Below are 17261 nucleotides of genomic sequence, written 5' to 3' on the forward strand. Positions count from 1 at the left end.
AGTGTTCATCAAGGCAGAAATGGACAAGGGTACGGAAGAGAGCAACGCATGACAAACTACCAACTGTTCGTTTTGATCGGCATTGGATCGAGGAAGGTAAGAAAGATCCATCTGCCGATCATGCAAGTAACCAACAAGGGTGGACTTCCTGCTCGGGAGCAATGTACTAGCATTTGGAGCACCGGGGAAAGACATTGGCCGCTTCAGATCTCGCCGTCCCAGAAATCCTCCACGGACTTGTAAAAGCTTGTCGGTCGTCGGATGAGTCACAAACTCGTACTTGAAAAGCCCGGCCTGCATTTTGGAAGCGATCACACATTTCAGATACTTCCGATAAACGTTGAAAATCATGTTTTCAGCTATCGGAGAAACCAAAACTCCAAAAGGACATGTGTGACCATGCCTGTTCGATCTCAGCGAACTTTGTCATCAACTCGTCAGGGATGCACCAATGAAACAGGTCAATGTTCTCCCTTGTCCACGCCTCGTTGTCGCTCTTTGGGAGCACGCTCTGCTCCATCTGAATGCCCCAGCGAAGAGCGACTTCTGCAGGGGTTCTCTGCAACTTATGGGCAATAGAAATGACAGTAGGGTGGCTAAGGACGTTTGGTCCGTCCTTTCCTGGTGATCCAGGTGATCCTAGTGGTGCATATGCCTGCAAGAACATAGCGTTTCAGAATTTTGCTTAAAAACACACAACACAACTTAGAACTCTGATCAAAAGGAATTGGAAGCAAACAGTGATTCTGAATAAGCTGTAAAACTTACAGAGAGATTAATGCCCTTCGACTGGCAAAGCTTACGGAGCTTGTCTTGCTGCCAAACCGGATGGCACTCCACCTGGTTGACCGCTGGCGGCACGCGTGCGACAACGAGCAAGTCCTCCAGTTTCTTGCAGGAGAAATTACTCACGCCAATGGCACGAGCTTTGCCTGAATCGTACAGCTTCCCCATTGCTTTCCAGGTAGCAGGGATGTCAGGCTTGAGGATGTTTTCACACCGGAGGTGGATCAGGTAGCAGAACAATCGCGGACGCATTATCACACCGGAGGTGGATCAGGGACATTGCAGAGCCTTTATCGGTGGATGCATTAGCTCAATACCTGCATCTTTGGAGCCGGCTTGATTGCATTACCCTGGGTAATGAGACCGGGTGGTTTGGAAGTGGACTCCGTCCGGCCAATACTCTGCAAATTCGGCATACCGCCTCATGTTCAACGGTTGCTTCCGGTTTGGGGGCGCTGCGCTGTTGTGGAGATCATGGGCTCCCGCGAAGGTCAAATTCTTCGGTTGGCTTCTTCTTCATGGTCAGCTTTGGACTGCAGAGCGGAGACGACGACATGGCCTCCAAAACGATGACGCCTGTGCACATTGTTCCCAGGTGGCCGAGACCGGCGACCACCTGCTGCTGCACTGTTGTTTTGCTCGCGAGACCTGGTGGCACGTGATGCAAGTGCATACTCCTTCTGCAGGGACTTCGATGCTGGATTGGTGGATGATAGCTCGGAGGAGAGTGGACAAAGAGCTTCGAGAAGGGTTTGACTCCCTAACTCTTTTGATCACCTCGAGAATTTGGCTATCGAGGAATGATGTCGTCTTCGACAATCGCCGCACCTCCCCTGTCTCTCTGGTGGCGTTAATTAGGGAGGATGTAGATCGATGGTGTGGCACTGGAGCTAAGCACCTTTCCATGCTCATTGAACGGCTGCGTGTGTTTGCCAACGCTGGCTGATTTCTTTCGTTTCTTCGCTTCTTCGCTTATTCAGTTCAGTTGATTCTAATCTTGTAAATTCTAATTGGGTCACCCTGCTCTGTATTCTTGGCCTTTCTAAGGTCGTTGTGTAATCGTTTACGCTTTATCCCTTAATTCAAATATACGCAGCTCTCCGATGTATTTTAAAAAAAAGGATGTTTTCGATGCTCAACCTAGTGCCTTTCTTTGCACGAACTGGACCATGGACCTGTGAAGCGATGCATTATGGGGAAAAATGAAGAATGTCACAATTTTAAGAATTTGGAATGCTGTCTTGAGAAGTAAGAAGAATCTTTGGTGCAAGTGGAAATACTATTTAACTTCATGAAACTGCTTTTACAAGCAGCACAGTTTTCAGTTAACAAGAAATACAAGCAGCAGAATCAGGTAAAATAAGTTGGATTGACAGGTTTGGAATTTACCAGGTAAAGATCTAAGTACCCAAGCTGTAGATCCTTTAGTGTGTGATCAATCGCCTCTGGCATGTCTTCTGGATCATGATAAGTGCACCTGAAAAATTCAAAACATCTTCAGAGAATCCACTTGACATCATGGCAACTGGAGGCATCGAGGTTAACAGATTACCACAGCTTGGAGGTGATGAATAAATCTTCACGTTTAATTATACCCTCCTCAAATAGTTTCTTCAGAGTAAAACCAACCTTCCAAAGGAGTCATTGCTTACAAGACCTGTTTCCACTCTTATGTACTCCTGGAGAACTGTCTTACGAGAACTGAGGATCTTTCAACGAAGGAATACATTTGTCTGGCTATTATTGCAAATATTCTTTTTTTAGATTATGGAATAAACTTCCAGCCTCTACATCGTAGGATGTACGTAGGCCGATTGCAAAGATTCTTACACATCAGTGTAGTATTACTTTCTTCTACATTGGTATAACCTGTGTTAAGCTATTCGTACTTGTTTAACTTATACATGCTGTATAATCTGACATCAAACACTAACACAAACTAGCGGCATGTATGTTTCGGGAGACTCCTTGTCATGCAAAAAGACTAAAAAGTAATTACCTCCTTCTGGTTACCATATTGTGGAGAACAATCAATATGATGATAACCTGCCTGCATCACAAGAAGTAGAAAACATTACATCCACATAGAAGAAGACCAGATGACATATGTACTAAAAACTCGAAAACTTGAACACATTTCAACGCGTTCTGTACTAAAAATTGGCATGCGTTAGTCAAGGGCCCAACCGCCGAAGGTACCTAAACTTTATGCTCTCGCAGTGTTCATTAACATTTTGGGATACTGAATGATGAACAAACAAAAACCCTCCAGTTGAGCAATTCTGGATTGTTAGATGCAAATGAATGCACTATTGGAAAAGAACAAGGATGCATAATTAGAAGAAAAAGAAGAAATAGAAGAGAACAAGACCATCACAGGAAACAGAAGAGAACAAGACCATCACATATGGATTAAAAATATAGCCTTTTTACGGTGATCCATACTACCTATAGGCAAGAGGTAATATAAATTTAATCTGATCGTCTACGTAATTAGATATTTCTGTAATTGCGATAGTAGTATTAATATTTACCCACCATATCATTGAAGAGCACTACAATCTTTTTTTATACCTAATTCCTAAATAATCGTTCAACCAAACAATCAACATTCAGGCCAGCCTAAACATTAAATCTATTAATTTACACGATATAACTACCATGCTATTTCTTTTTTCCCAAAAATACCTTTACACTACATATATACTCCTCTCATATACTACTCATACTACCTCTAAATAATATGTAGTATTCTAACCAATCTAGACCATCTGATCCAAAAAATAAATAGCTCAAGTTCTTCCAAGACCACCGTAGAATTTTTCTAAAAATAATATCAGCTAGAAGTGATAAGACCTTGAGAGCAGCACGCATGGCATCTTCAACAACACCAGGTGAGATCTGCCATGTCCCGAGGCCAACTGATGGGATCGTCATGCCGGTGTTTAGGACAAAGGACTTGGCCATCTATGCTCTCCAAAAACTCCAAAGTCCAAGCTGAGCTTGGTGATGGGTAGAGATTGAGCAGACAAAGAACAAATAGCAGATAGCCTTTGTTGCTAAAGCTCGGCAGGATGAAGATGGAGACTGATATAAAAACAAATGAGCAAACTACGAGCAAAAACATTATATAGTAGAGTGGACTTGGACTCACCCAATTCGTGAAGAAGACAATCTGAACATCAGTGGCTGAAGTCAGGAGGTCATGGCATGGAGTGGTTGAGCCTGGTGGTAGTGGGTCCCATGGACGTGAGTCTACACCCAGCTCCTCCCCACATGAGGTGAAGCTTTGATCAAGATGCATCTGACGAGGCTTATGCAAATTGAGATTTCTGAATACAGAAAGCTAAATCCCATCCAGCCATCAGCCACTGGTATTAGTGCACCGTGTAGTTCAACCAGCAGACACCATGTCGTCTAAACCATTTTTCTAAGGAACGGTCAAGTAAATTTAAATAGAAAAGGCAAATCTGTACATAGTTTTTGGCAAAGAAAATCCTATCAAAAGAAAGACTAACAGATGAAGTCCTCAGCAACATCAGCATGCTGAGTTCCTTTTGACAACCGATTACAGCATAGTTTTCCTTAAGCAGATAATGTTGATTGGCATGCGCGAAATTCTGGGATAAACAAAAGCAAATAACTCCTTCATGAGCATCATAAAAGACACGTTCTCATGGCACAGCAAAGTTCCCTCTTCCGGAAGACCAACATATTAGTTAAGCTGAAAAGGGTGCATACTGCAAACGCATGGTAAAGAATCAGTCCTTAATGACAATAGCTACTGTAAACCACACCAAATCGAAAACAAAAACAGTATCTCAGATCGGATGTTTCCTAAAAAAAGCAGTCCTCAAGTACCCAAAAATACAAGCAATTCCACACCGAGAAAATGATATCAGACATCATCCTTCGATGTCCCTCCGAGAGGTTGCACGCTTAGATTGTTCAACCACCTCAAGATCTCATCTTGTTTAATCAATCAACTAGCATGCATAACAAGATGTTCTACTTTTGATTAAGGGCTGCAGTTAAAAAAAACTGTACACACTACAAATCTTACTTATGGATAAAAACAATAAAAATGGCAGCTGTGCAATTAAAGATATATGATTGAACAATTATTTTCAGTTGTTCGCTAAAAGAAGACATTTATTCTCATATATTGGCAACAGTCTATGGAAAATATATGCTTAGAATCGAAGTAAACAAGTAGCGGCTTCATGCTGTCTTGCGATGCCATTAGTAGTTCACTTCATATGCTTCAGATTTCACAATCCCATAAGTCCTCCACAGTTTTGAAAATACCTTGAGGGTGAACTACAAATTCAGCTCTTAGCATCTTAACCCGAATACTTCAAACCAAAATAAACCTCAGATAACCAATATGAGAAGTTAACTCGTGAAGGGTGCCATGCACCACGTCTCAGAGAAAAAGAATGATTTAAAGCAATGTAGATTACCGTAAGGATATGCTTCTATTTTAAGATAGCCTAAAGTAAAGATATATAGGAACATGCAGCACGGGATAAAGGTGCACTTCAGGATTGATTTTTTTTAAACAAATTGGAACTTCAGATATATCTGTTGGATTTTAGAGAACTTTGCCATCAAATCTTCAGGAATAGACCAATCAAATATGTTTAAATTCTCCTTTATCCTTGCTTCATTGGTGCTTTTTGGAAGTACACTCTGGCCCATTTGAAGACCCCAGCATAGAAAACAACCTGTGCAGGTGTTTTCTGTAGCTTCTCTGCAATAGATATGACACTAGGGTGGCTAAGAACAGTTGGTCCCTCGAACTCAGGTGATCTAGGTTTACCTAACGGTGAATATGCCTGCAATAATACTAGTAGAAATTTACTAACAAGGAACTAGACTAGTTAGGGTAGAAGTTATACTCAAGAAACCAGAGCAGTATCTTAAGCGGGGGAAGGGGGAGATTTGCTGGTAGAAGGCATTCTCAGGAAACTTACAGAAAGATGAACACCGTTTGACTGGCAAAGTTCACGGAGTTTCATTTGCTGCCAAACTGGATGGGACTCAACCTGATTTACTGCTGGAGGCACACGAGCAATGGCAAGCAACTCCTCCATCTTCTTACAAGAAAAGTTACTCACACCAATTGCACGAGCCTTGCCAGAGTTGTATAACTTCTCCATTGCTCCCCATGTAGCAGGAATATCAACCGGGAATAAGTTTTCAGGGGTTGGGATAACTCCTTTCTTAGAACGAAGTGGAGTGTGGATTTGTAAAATATAAGCCAGAGCCTAGGGACGATGGCACGGCGAGCTCCAGCTCGATGGCTTCATGCACCGTGCTGGCCTCCACGATCAGCGCGTCGTCTTCCTCGTTGCTGGCGTGCACGCTCTACCATGGCCCAAAGATCCGAATTTAGGCATTAAGCATGCATTAGCATTAGGACATCTTTTAAATCATGCATGTTTTGAGTATTTTGAAATGTTTAAAAAAATGGATGTCTTTAGTTTATGTGTGTTTTCTGTCATGTATGTGTTAGAGGTTTCCTAATCATCTCCGAAACTCTTTAGGAAAACCCAAATGCCTTAGTGGGAAAGAATGAAGTAAAGAGGGGAACTTAGAAGAAAAAAAAATCAGCAAAAAGACTGCCCTCTCGGTATGACTGGGGTAGCCCACAGTCTGACCGCTAGAGGCGTGCAGAACCCCAGAGCCTCTGTCCCCGAGTGGTCTGACCGTTCAAGCTCACAGTCTGGCTGTCACTGCTCGAAACCGCCACTTAAAGGCATCGCTAAACTCTTATTCTCTTAACCACCCCCATCCGTTCTTCCCCACCGCAAGAGAGAGAGAGAGAGAGAGAGAGAGAGAGAGAGAGAGAGAGAGAGAGAGAGAGGAAGAGAAGAGATAAGATCCCCCCCCCACCTTGAGCTCACTGGAGGTCGGAGATTGAAGGAGGAGGTCGTCCACGAGTCCCCTACGTCGTCTCCAAGCTTCTTTGTCATTGGAGCGAGCCCTAAGCCGGGGGAGAGAGGAGAGCTCCACCTCGACCACCATGACATCCGGAGATCAACGGAGATGACTTCCCCAAGATTCCCTAGGACTTCCCTGAGCTCATCTCCTTCATCCTTTCACTAGAGGAGCGTTCATCGCCCTCGAGTCCACACGTCATCCTAGAGCCCGATCTCCAAGTCGTAGCTTTTCTGGAGTGGATTGTTCCGCTAGAAACTTCCCTTACACCGAGGTGAGACATTCCCTACCCTTTTTCTGTCATTTCTAAGCTCGAATCGGCCATCATCTCATTTAGGCCCGAAATTAACCCTAGCTTGGATCCTATCCATGGAATTTTCCAAATCAACCCAGTGGATGTTGTCCAAACTACCCTAGAAGTACTCTACTAGTCTCCGAGGGTGTTTTGGTACCCTTCGTAGTCAAAGGCGTCGCCGGAGCCTTCGCTGACGGCCTTGCTAAGGCGCTGCCGGTAAGCCCCAGAGGTTTGACTGCCATCTTGGCCGATCTGACCGTCAGGATGAAACTTAGCCAATCAGCTTCATGCTAAGATCCACAATCAAGTGTTAGACTGCCATTGGGTCGATCTGACCACCATGCCTCGTGATCTGACCACCCTAGGGTTTGGTCTGACCACCAGGCGCCAAACCTCTTCACAACCCGACGGTCTGACTGCCCGACCATGTAGAAAACCTACCGGTCTGATCACAAACCATTCCTTGGTCTGACCACCACTTATTCCCTGGTCTAATCGTCATGCCCCGCGGTCTGACCACCCCAGGTTTTGATCTGGTCTCCAGGCGCCAAACCTCTCTACAACTCGGCTGTTTGACCGCCAGACAATGTAGAAAACCTATCGATCTGATCGCCAGCCCTTCCTCGATCTGACCACCACTTATTCCCGGTCTGACCGCCAGCTTCACAGAACCTTGACACCTTAGGTCACAATGATCACAATATTGGATTGATGATGTTGGTTGGATGAGTAGTGAGGTTGAGGCGAGATATGGGTGGTGTTAGGGGTGTCTTCTGTCCTGATGTGGAGTTCTCCGGGGTAGGTCGGGAAAGGAATCTGGATGCCACAGACTACTTACATCGTTTAAGCACTGTCCATCACTGCAGTTGGCTTTAGCACTTTTTCGTACTTGCCACATACCCGGATATGGGACGGGTGAGCCGAATACCTTTGTAGCTGTAGCTTTTTGGCGTACGAGTCGATGGTGTAGGGCATAAGAGGCCGGTTGGGGTATCCAGTTTGCTCTGAGAGTAGTTCTAGATGACCCCCGCACCTATCGGGGCATGATCAAATAGTTGGAGCTTATTTAGAAATGTTGATACGAGTACCCCCTTGCATGTACTTTAGCGGGTCGCGCAAGCCGAATGGTCCTCGAGTCGTGTGGGTACAGAAGTACCCCTACAGGGTGTAACATCAATTTGAATTATTGTGCTCTCGGTTATCGAGCACGCTTCTGTCCATTTGTATCGGTCGTAGAGTCACGAATGTGGGATGGATGGTATGTTGGGAATGTATGTTAGTTATGGTGAGATACGATGATTTCTTTTATAGTTATGTTTATTTTAGTTCCAGTTACATTTATGTTTCAAGTGGATATCTACATGATAGATTGGTATAGGTGTTCTAGTGTAGATGCTCACATAGTTGTGTCAAGTTTTGCTTTCGTATAATGAATTTACTTAACCTTGTGGTTGTTTCCTTGCTAACAACCAATGTATAATCCTTAGAGTCGGGTTATTTATATGTAGTCTTGCGAGTACCTTTGTACTCATGCTGCTTATTTTCTTTTCAGGTGAAGTTAGGTGTCGGTTACTCTAGCACCCGGTTGGTTGCCTTGTGGGTAAATAGCGCCACCGGTTTTGTTTCTTTAGTTTTTTTTTGATACGATGTTTGTTGTAAGTTAACACTAGATGAGCCTTGTCGTTTGTCTTTTTATCAAATTGTTTTTCTTGTAACCATGTTTTTTCATCGTGTTATGATATTCATGTTGTTGAGGTATGTGTGGGTAATAGCTTTTCTGAGAGTTACCAACGTACACATACCAGGACTGCCGAAATTAGATTTGCTTTAATCATCGGTGGCTACGATTGTTGTGGCGAGATGCGGGTTAGCATGCGGCACGTCAAAAGATATGCGTGGACTAGCTCTTATCTTGTTAAAAGATTGTCCTAGTGATTAATTCGAATTTAATTTGGACGGGTCCTGACACGCTCGAATCCTCCACCACTGTCCATGTTGTCTCAGCGATCTCCCACCGTGTCAAAGTGCGTCACCACATGTCCCTTACTTCTAGCAGTAAAACCCCTCAAGTTACAGTGTGAATCGTGCAGCAGTCGAGTAGCTCGAAGTCATCTTCCTCCTTTCATGCCATGGCGCCATTGCTGCCCGATCTCCTTCTTTGGTGAGCCGTTGTCCAATTCCTTGCTATTAAACCATCTATAGGATCCCAAGAATCTGACCCTTGCCCTCGTTTTCTCTCTGGTGAATAGTGTGAAGCTGTTGACGTTGCCCTGCTTCCGCTGTCGCCATCTGTAGTCACCCGGTCGCCTCAAGGCACCATCGGCCGAGCAGCGCCCTCCATGGGCTGTATGATGCTACAAGGGGCCTGCGCCTTTGCTGGGCCCACTCCTCTTCGCAGCTGTGTGAGTCATCGCCATGAAGGACGATGGGGCCTCAATCAATGGTGCGGGGGCACTAAAAAACATCACTTTATCGTCCCACAAGGTGAGCCCTAGCCATGACTTCCCCTTCCTTGGGTCCCTCGCCTCTTTGATCCTCCTACCATTCCAGCACTTGAGGACAAGGTCGATGAGCCTCCGTGAATCGGTGTTGTCGCTGTTCTCCATGGGCCTCCGATCGCAGGCCACCTCAAGCAGGAAGGCACTGAAGGCGAACATGTCAGTGCTCGTGGTGGCCTTGCCGGTCTTGAACACGCTGGCCAAGGCACGATCTTCTCGGCGTCGAACATGTGCTTATCGAGGCTGGTGTTCACCATGTAGTCGTAGACAAGCACTAGCTCACCCCACCACCGACATTAACCTTTTTTTTAGAGAGAGAAAAGAGGAAAGAAGAAAAGATGAGATGTCATATGATATGTGGGGCCAACTACCATATATGACTCACGTAGGACAAAACCACTGTCCAAACTAATTAGGGAGGAAAAATAAACGGTTTCAATTGTTGCGGAATCTTATATATCCGGTTTTCCGGTTCAGGAAGGAATAGTTGAAGGAGCCAAAATAATTTTTTTCCTTTTTTTAATGAATCTTGAGTCTTAACTTTCAATCCCGTTGCATTTCATATTATTTAAGGTTCAAACAAGGATGCAAAATGTTACAACGAATATTCGCACATTTGCACTCGGTCCACTACGATGGCTTGATCTAATTGGTTTGACTAGGTTGCTGTCACTTGTCAATGTAACATGTAAAGAGGTTCGATTTTGATCATGAATTGGAATAATATTTGACATAGCCGACACAATGAAGTTATAGAAGGATTGATCTTTCTTCTTCTCCACCGTATTCTTCTCTTTCTTCTCTTAAAAAAAGGAGGAGAGGGCAGGCTGAAGATCCGCTGCTCGACATAGCGCCATCACATGCTATTCCCTGGACACGTGCACGTTCACGAAAGCCTACCTAACCCAATCCCGCACGGAGTTTATTTATCTTCCGATCATGTGTAATCCTCACCCAAATCCACTACTCGTGCAATCTAATCCCATCCACGTAAGCGCACCTCCCTGAACCAGTTCCAAACCAAGAGCCACTTTTCAGTACGGCCCGCTCCGTTAATTACCCGCGAGGAAACTCCGGCCAGCAGATCGCGCACCGCCACCCTCTCGGCTGACCCCACCCGTCAGTCAGACGGCAGGCAGGCACGCGGATGCCGCGTGCGCAAGCAACCCGGCTCCCGCGTTAAGAACATCTCCAACAGTTTCCCTTCAGGGACCAAAATCCCTTCACAACGGGATTTTCGTTCCCTTCAGTGCTCTAACGGTTTCCCTTCACGGTTCCCGTCACGACGGGATTCCCAGAGTCATTCCTTTCAGGACAGGATTCTCTCTCCTTTCCCTTCGCGATTCCCCTCGAGAGGAAGCTGTTAAAGATGAGAGGAAATAAAGGGAATGAGAACGGGGAAGGAAATCAGGAAAGGAACGAAATGAAGGGAATATGGTTGGAGATAGTCTTAGCATCTGGGAGACTGGGCCCCCCGCGCGCGTCAGCGTCGCACTAACCTCCGCCGCCGTGGCGTGGCGCCGTCCAGCATCCACCAGAATTTCCCTTCTCCCCCACCACCTCCCCCCCTGACACTGTTCGGTACCAGTCAATTGGTTAACCAACTTTGCTTCCCCATCCTCCTCGAGACCTCAGCTCGCACCTAAAACCACCAGCGATCCGCCCACCTACTACTCGCCCAGCCTGATCGGAGCAGCGGTCCATTCAGCCGGCGCGCGCATGGCCGATCGGGGCGGCTGCTGAGCGGCGGCGGGAGGAGTGGAGGGAGATGGCGGGGCTGGCGGGGAGGCCGGGATCGTGGGGCGGACTAGTGCTGCGAGTGGGACAGGCGGGCTTCGCCGCCGCCTGCGTCGGCGTCATGAGCTCCTCGCCCGGGTTCGCCAGCTACACCGCCTTCTGGTAAGCTATATGCATACCACGACTTCCCAAGTTGACCTTTCGGGGTTTCCTTTTCTAGCCTACCTCACCCGGCCTCTGTTGGTTGGGGTTTTCGTGAATCCTGGCGGCGAGCATGTGGTCGATCTGTGAACTGTCGTCTCGCTCTCAGCTGCAGCAATGCGAGCGAGTAGGCTGTGGACCTGTGGCTTGGTAGCCTTCTGTGGGAATTGGGGTTCTGGCGGTGAGGAGTAACATACAATCTTTCTCCGGATCACTTGTCAAAAACTTACCAATCATCATAGCGAGATTCTTTTAGCGGAGTACTGGACTGAGGGAGGGATAGTTTACATGGGGCTTTGTTAATTTGTGCGTAGGGTTTTGTTGATTTACAACGGGCTTTAGTTGGGATGGTTGGTTACAACATATGAGAGGAAAATCTGAGAAAATATATGCAGAGTTAGTACCTGTCGCATTGGTGAAGCGTGTTCAATCCCTTTTCTGTTTGGTATGATGTTGGCATGGTGAAATTAGAGGTGTTCAAAATGCCATTTTGTTTAATATGATGTTGGGAGTGTGAAACGCGTGGTGCATTTGTAGTTGAAAGGATAGGACTGTGTTTTTAACTTGTTGCAGTGATGGCTTATTCGTTGGTCTTTAGTAAGCTGTTGACTCAGATCAGTACTCCTAGTTGGACTTGTAAACTTTCTCCTTTGAAACGTGTAATGAGCTTATTTTGGCTTTCACATTTCAGCTACTTGATTGCATCTATGGGACTACAAACATTGTGGAGCTTGGGACTTGCATGTCTTGATGGATATGCCATTAAAGCAAAAAAGGATCTCACCTACCCGATTCTAGTGAGCTTATTTGTTGTTGGAGATTCGGTAATGATTAAACTCCTCCCTAAACTCTGGTCATCTAGCTTGTTGTATTGATTTCTCTAAGTTTTTTTTTTTGGTACTTTGCTTAAATTTGTTTGATAAACCTTTAACATCATGTATATGGTTACACCTTTTAATACAAGCACTGAAATTGACCATATGAAAAAATCAGACCCAATGATACTTTCACACTTCTTACTCTTTCTCCAATATAAGAGAAATATGGACATCTATCCATAAATTCTGCTATCTTACTCCTCGAATAACACGTAAATGACATTTTAGGATGTGTGATGTCAAACTTCCTTATCATATCTTTGTGAATAATTATGTTTAATATGAAAATGATATTTGTAAATTTATCTTGAGAAGTCTAGGTCTAATAAACATATTGCACTACATTTCGGCGGTCAAAATAATGTTTTAGATATTATCAATGTCCAAAATGTCACTTATTTGTGACTGAGGGAGTAACAACAATCTTCCTCCCTTACTTTCTCATTTCCAACTTCCGTGCACCGCTTCACACACACATATGCTAAACGCGCGACACATTAATGAGACAGTATTATCAGGTAACTTGTGTTGATTGTTGCCCATTTCTTTTTTCGAAAGCATTTGATTGTTGCACATTAGTAGTATTTATATTAGTTTGGCTTGATGTACATGTTGCCTAATTTATTCATGATCTCCCTCTTCTGGTGTCAGCTTAGGGTCATACAATTTGACATAGAAACAAGATCTTATCTGTGCTTTACATGCAGTCTGATTTGTCTAGACCTGTGTTCATAAGGCATTGATCCAACCACGTCCCATATAGTTCAGTGGTTTCGGCAGCGCTAATGAAATCTACCTACGGAATGCAGGTGACAGCAATTCTGTCATTCGCTGCGTCTTGCTCAGCTGGTGGTGTAGTAGTTCTATTCGAAAGGGACGTGCTTTTCTGCAGAAGGTATCCCCAACTCCCTTGCGGAAGATACGAACTCGCCACAGCGTTTGCTTTCCTGTCTTGGGCATTCAGTGCTACATCAGCCCTAATCATGTTTTGGCTCCTGGCTGCGTCCTGATTTTGTGTATAATCTGGTGTTAGTGATGTTTATAGCGTCTCTTTTTTCTGTTCTTCTCTCTTTATAGCTTTTATAAAGGATAATTTTCCAGACCACATATTTAGCAAACCACACAACCCAAAAATGGAAATGTTGGGATGATGTAAAGTCCATGGAGTGTGCATACTAATTACCAGAAATTGCTAATAAAAGCTTTGCATCAGATGCTGATGAGTTAATCGCCGTCTCATTATATTTGAGTCCAGTCTCCATATGAAGACGCCCTTATGGAATAACATTGCCTTAGCCATGCAACTTTCTACTTCTATCTGATTACCTTTGGATAGTTATGGGATGATGCCATGCGACCTTACACACTGCAATCAAGCAGCTCTTGTGTAAACAATCTATAAATACAAGAACTTAAATGCGACAGAGATTGCATTTTAACTCGATCTCAACTAGATGCTGGCTAGTGGCTACATGCTGTCGACAAATGAAACAAGTCTGGCAATTTCACATCAAGGGAGTTGTTTCTGAATTTCTACGAAAACTTACCCCATGTTATGCATAAGCGCAACTAATAACCCATATGAGTGACATCTACACGAGAAATTCTGATCCATTCAGCGGACAAAATGAAAGGCCGACAGGTGCATTGCCGGATACAAAAGAGAAGACAGCACCGAAGCAATGAACAGGATTCACAGGTTACTCCCGCAACATTGAACAGAACAAGAATGGCCGAATATAGTTTGTAGCAGCACAGCGCAGAGTCCATCAACACAACTGCACAGTTCCGAAAATCATGAACATGAAGCCCAGTCGCAGCTAATTGTTGGCGTCCAGATAAGAACAAGAATCCAGACAATTACTGGTTAAATATCTTTGCAATCATGATTTGTCAAACAACCCTAATGTAGTGCATCCAATGCTTTTCTTACGTCAGTGTACAACACAATAATAAAAATTATCGGACTCATGCAGAATGTCGGTATCCAAAAGCACCAAATCTCATGCTTTCATAGTACCAATGTTGAAAGGCTGAAAGTCTTTGCTAAACAAACGAAGGCTAGAAGAAGAGAGAACCAAAAGAATGGACCTTTCTCCCAAAATTTGGACTTCAGCAAGCAAACTGGCTCAAGTAGTATCCAAGGTAATCTGTATTTGTGCAATCTGTATCGTTTGGAACTTCAGGAATACACATCAAAACGCATAAATATCATATTCCAAAGGGATAACACAAGCGCATAATCCGACCACACTGATGCAAGATCCTTCCACAAAACTTTCCATTTAGTAGAAAAACCCTAACACCTTGCCACCAACGTTCTTCCTTCTGGCTTCTTCATGATCCATGATGCCAGCAGAGGTTGTCAAGACAATGTAACCAAACTGCACATCAAACAATGAAAATTAGTCAAGACTATAAGACCAAACTGCACCATACATACAGATATCTGAAGTTACTTTTGTAGTTCTAAACAGTGTAGTATAGCGAAGGAACTGACCTGACGAGATGGAAGCAGCCTAGCGGTCCACCCTTCAATTTCCTTGACACCAACATCAAAGCGAGGGCTGATTACTCCACACTTGTTCAGCCTGCCATTCAACTCAACCACAATCTTGCCAGCACGGTGGTCATCAACATACTCAAACTCACCAATGTACCCTATAGAAAAGAGCAGGAGTCATGACTCGTGAATCCATATTCCAAGCTCCCAATGAGTTCCAAATAAAACATAAATGAAAGAGAACTAACCATGCTTCTGCATCACCAAAAGGAACTTTATGATCACCTTTGAAGAGGGCCTAATCATCACTTGCCTCTTCCCACGTTTCTCAGCGTTATACATGCTCTTGAGAGCATCGTTCAAGACGCTGACCCTCACCATCCTTGCCTAGCCTGCAGAGGTATGCATCAACAGATTTGTAAGACTACCATGTATTACAAACTGTTGCTTCAAAAAAAATGTATAACAATCTGAAAGGGATTACACTAACAGCTTTGAAACAAAAAAATTGAATACATAGGAAATAGTGACTAGTAAGATAGTTTACTAACATAGTAACACTAAAAGGCAACATTTCACAAAAGTAGCAAATAAAGATAATTTAAGAAGAATGGGAAGGGATGAAAAAAAACCCGCTGCATGTACATTAAATGGCAAAATAGAACACTATCACCCAAAAGTCTCTAAAATCGTAATGTTTGTGTAGTTGACGAACTGATTAAGAAAGATGATGTACAAAATGGTGAAATAGCTGAGCCTTTTTTGGCACCACAATGTGTGAAAAACAAACCTCCCAGAAATTGCTAACATAGGATGCTGCAACGAGTTTATTTTAAAACAAGAGGCTAGACAGTCTCGTTTCCCCCACGTGGCACACAATCATGACACATGGCTTACTACCTATGTAGTATATTTATAGCTTGTTTTGCCGGTGAATAGTTGCACCTAGACAATGTTACACAAACATTACGATATCAGCTAAGACACCTGCCGAAATACATGGTAACCATAGCCAAAATAGGTAGGCAGCTGCAAGGAACATTCATCCAACTAAAACATTTGGCTTCCACAAGTCCACCAGTCTAGAGACTCCTATGACCAAAAAGAGAACTAAACACAATCACATTGCTGCTTCATTAAAAACATTGGACGCGTTAAGAATAATTGTACAGACAGGTCCAAATATGATTCCTGGTTAACTAGTATCTCACTGCTGCAAGGGAACTTATTTCCCGTCTGAATCTATGACTGTAAAATCGATTAATCCCCAAAGAAACATGCACTGAATGATACTAAGAGATCTACTCTGCACAATTACACTAAAGAATGATTACATCATCCTCGTATTCCACATCATTACAAGCAAGCTAGTTGTACGTAAGCACAAAAAAAAAGGAAAAAGAAATAGAGGCAGCAATTTGTAGTGACACACCGAAGGATCTGATTAAGAACAGAAACACAGAACAACATACATGGATCACTTGTTGGCTAACAATTTCACAGGCTATCACTTGGCAAACATACAAATAGAATACTTGCCATTCGGAAGTTCTGATTCAGCTATAAGAAACCATTTCATCGCGTTTTATTGTGTTCAATCTAATCAGTCTAACAACGTGTTCCCTAAAACTCCCATCGAAACGTGTTGGGAACGTATATATCAGCTGGGCCAAAGCAAAGCTTAATAGATAATGACGAGCGAATAATTGGAAGATAAGATCATTCGAAGATATCCGAATCCTCTAGCTCTAACTCAACTTTCTCAAAAGGAATGCCCACACGAAACAAAATCTTAGCTGCAAATATCAGATTAGCTGCAAATATCATCAACATACTCGAACATGAAGCAGTCATTCCAACGAACAACAAATGGTTTGGTGACTTCGGTCAAGATCAGGATACATTTTTACATCTTTTGTTATACGAACTCAGAAGACGCACTAGACACCACACTAGGACGATAGCTGGTCGCTTCAATGGCTGCAATCGCTGCTGACGGACGACGAAACGGAGAGATTAAGGATCGGATCCTCAGGAGGCGTACCTCTCGAAGGGGGAAACAGGGCTCACTCCTGCTGCCGCTGAGGGCGGGGAGGCAAGGAGGAAGAAGGTGACGGCTAGGCTGGACTGGAGAGACGAGTCGAGGGTTTTGGGTTGTAAAGGCAAGGTCTCATTTGGGCCGGGCCGGGCGTTTGGGCTGAGCCAAACGAGGCCTAAAAGTGAGGCGATGGATGGACGCGCTTCCGTTGGATCTCGATCGGACGGCAACGGATTGCTCCTCGGGATGGTAGTCCAATACGAGTTATCTGACTGAAGAACTAGGATGCAGTTTGGAACGCTGGAATTTTTCAGCGGGAATTCCTTTGTTCCAGCACTTATGCCATATTGTTATTCGGACCATACACAATTCTCACTCCAAG

At 44.1% G+C, this 17261-nt stretch overlaps 2 protein-coding genes and 2 pseudogenes across 2 annotated transcripts; 1 reads left to right on the top strand and 3 right to left on the bottom strand.

Annotated features, from left to right (window-relative positions):
* Positions 1-203: 203 nt before the first annotated feature.
* Positions 204-3753, bottom strand: LOC133885197 (NADPH-dependent aldo-keto reductase, chloroplastic-like; annotated as a pseudogene).
* A 1297-nt stretch (positions 3754-5050) lies between these two features.
* Positions 5051-9681, bottom strand: LOC133884103 (NADPH-dependent aldo-keto reductase, chloroplastic-like; annotated as a pseudogene).
* Positions 9682-11044: 1363 nt separating this feature from the next.
* On the top strand, positions 11045-13566 carry LOC133885795 (CASP-like protein 5B2). Its single transcript, XM_062325540.1, has 3 exons — positions 11045-11421; positions 12152-12284; positions 13148-13566. Exons 1-3 carry the CDS (start codon positions 11291-11293, stop codon positions 13346-13348), a joined length of 465 nt encoding a protein of 154 aa, XP_062181524.1. The 5' UTR covers positions 11045-11290; the 3' UTR covers positions 13349-13566.
* A 909-nt stretch (positions 13567-14475) lies between these two features.
* Positions 14476-16988, bottom strand: LOC133883910 (small ribosomal subunit protein uS8z/uS8w). The gene is made up of 4 exons (XM_062323312.1): positions 16886-16988; positions 15090-15233; positions 14839-14999; positions 14476-14722 (listed from the first exon to the last, which is right to left on the bottom strand). Exons 2-4 carry the CDS (start codon positions 15220-15222, stop codon positions 14624-14626), a joined length of 393 nt encoding a protein of 130 aa, XP_062179296.1. The 5' UTR covers positions 15223-15233; positions 16886-16988; the 3' UTR covers positions 14476-14623.
* Between the last annotated feature and the right edge of the window lie 273 nt (positions 16989-17261).

This window comes from Phragmites australis, chromosome 11, assembly GCF_958298935.1.
Source record: "Phragmites australis chromosome 11, lpPhrAust1.1, whole genome shotgun sequence".
NCBI classification, from domain to species: Eukaryota; Viridiplantae; Streptophyta; class Magnoliopsida; order Poales; family Poaceae; genus Phragmites; species Phragmites australis.

What these genes read in the sequence shown, in the direction of transcription:
- LOC133885795 (XM_062325540.1), top strand. Translation starts at nt 11,291, where the DNA reads ATGGCGGGGCTGGCGGGGAGGCCGGGATCGTGGGGCGGACTAGTGCTG. An exon ending in GCCAGCTACACCGCCTTCTG is followed by an intron (nt 11,422 to 12,151) that starts GTAAGCTATATG and finishes TTCACATTTCAG; the next exon opens with CTACTTGATTGCATCTATGG. An exon ending in TATTTGTTGTTGGAGATTCG is followed by an intron (nt 12,285 to 13,147) that starts GTAATGATTAAA and finishes TACGGAATGCAG; the next exon opens with GTGACAGCAATTCTGTCATT.
- LOC133883910 (XM_062323312.1), bottom strand. Translation starts at nt 15,222, where the DNA reads ATGGTGAGGGTCAGCGTCTTGAACGATGCTCTCAAGAGCATGTATAAC. An exon ending in TTTGGTGATGCAGAAGCATG is followed by an intron (nt 15,000 to 15,089) that starts GTTAGTTCTCTT and finishes TCTTTTCTATAG; the next exon opens with GGTACATTGGTGAGTTTGAG. An exon ending in GGCTGCTTCCATCTCGTCAG is followed by an intron (nt 14,723 to 14,838) that starts GTCAGTTCCTTC and finishes TTTGATGTGCAG; the next exon opens with TTTGGTTACATTGTCTTGAC.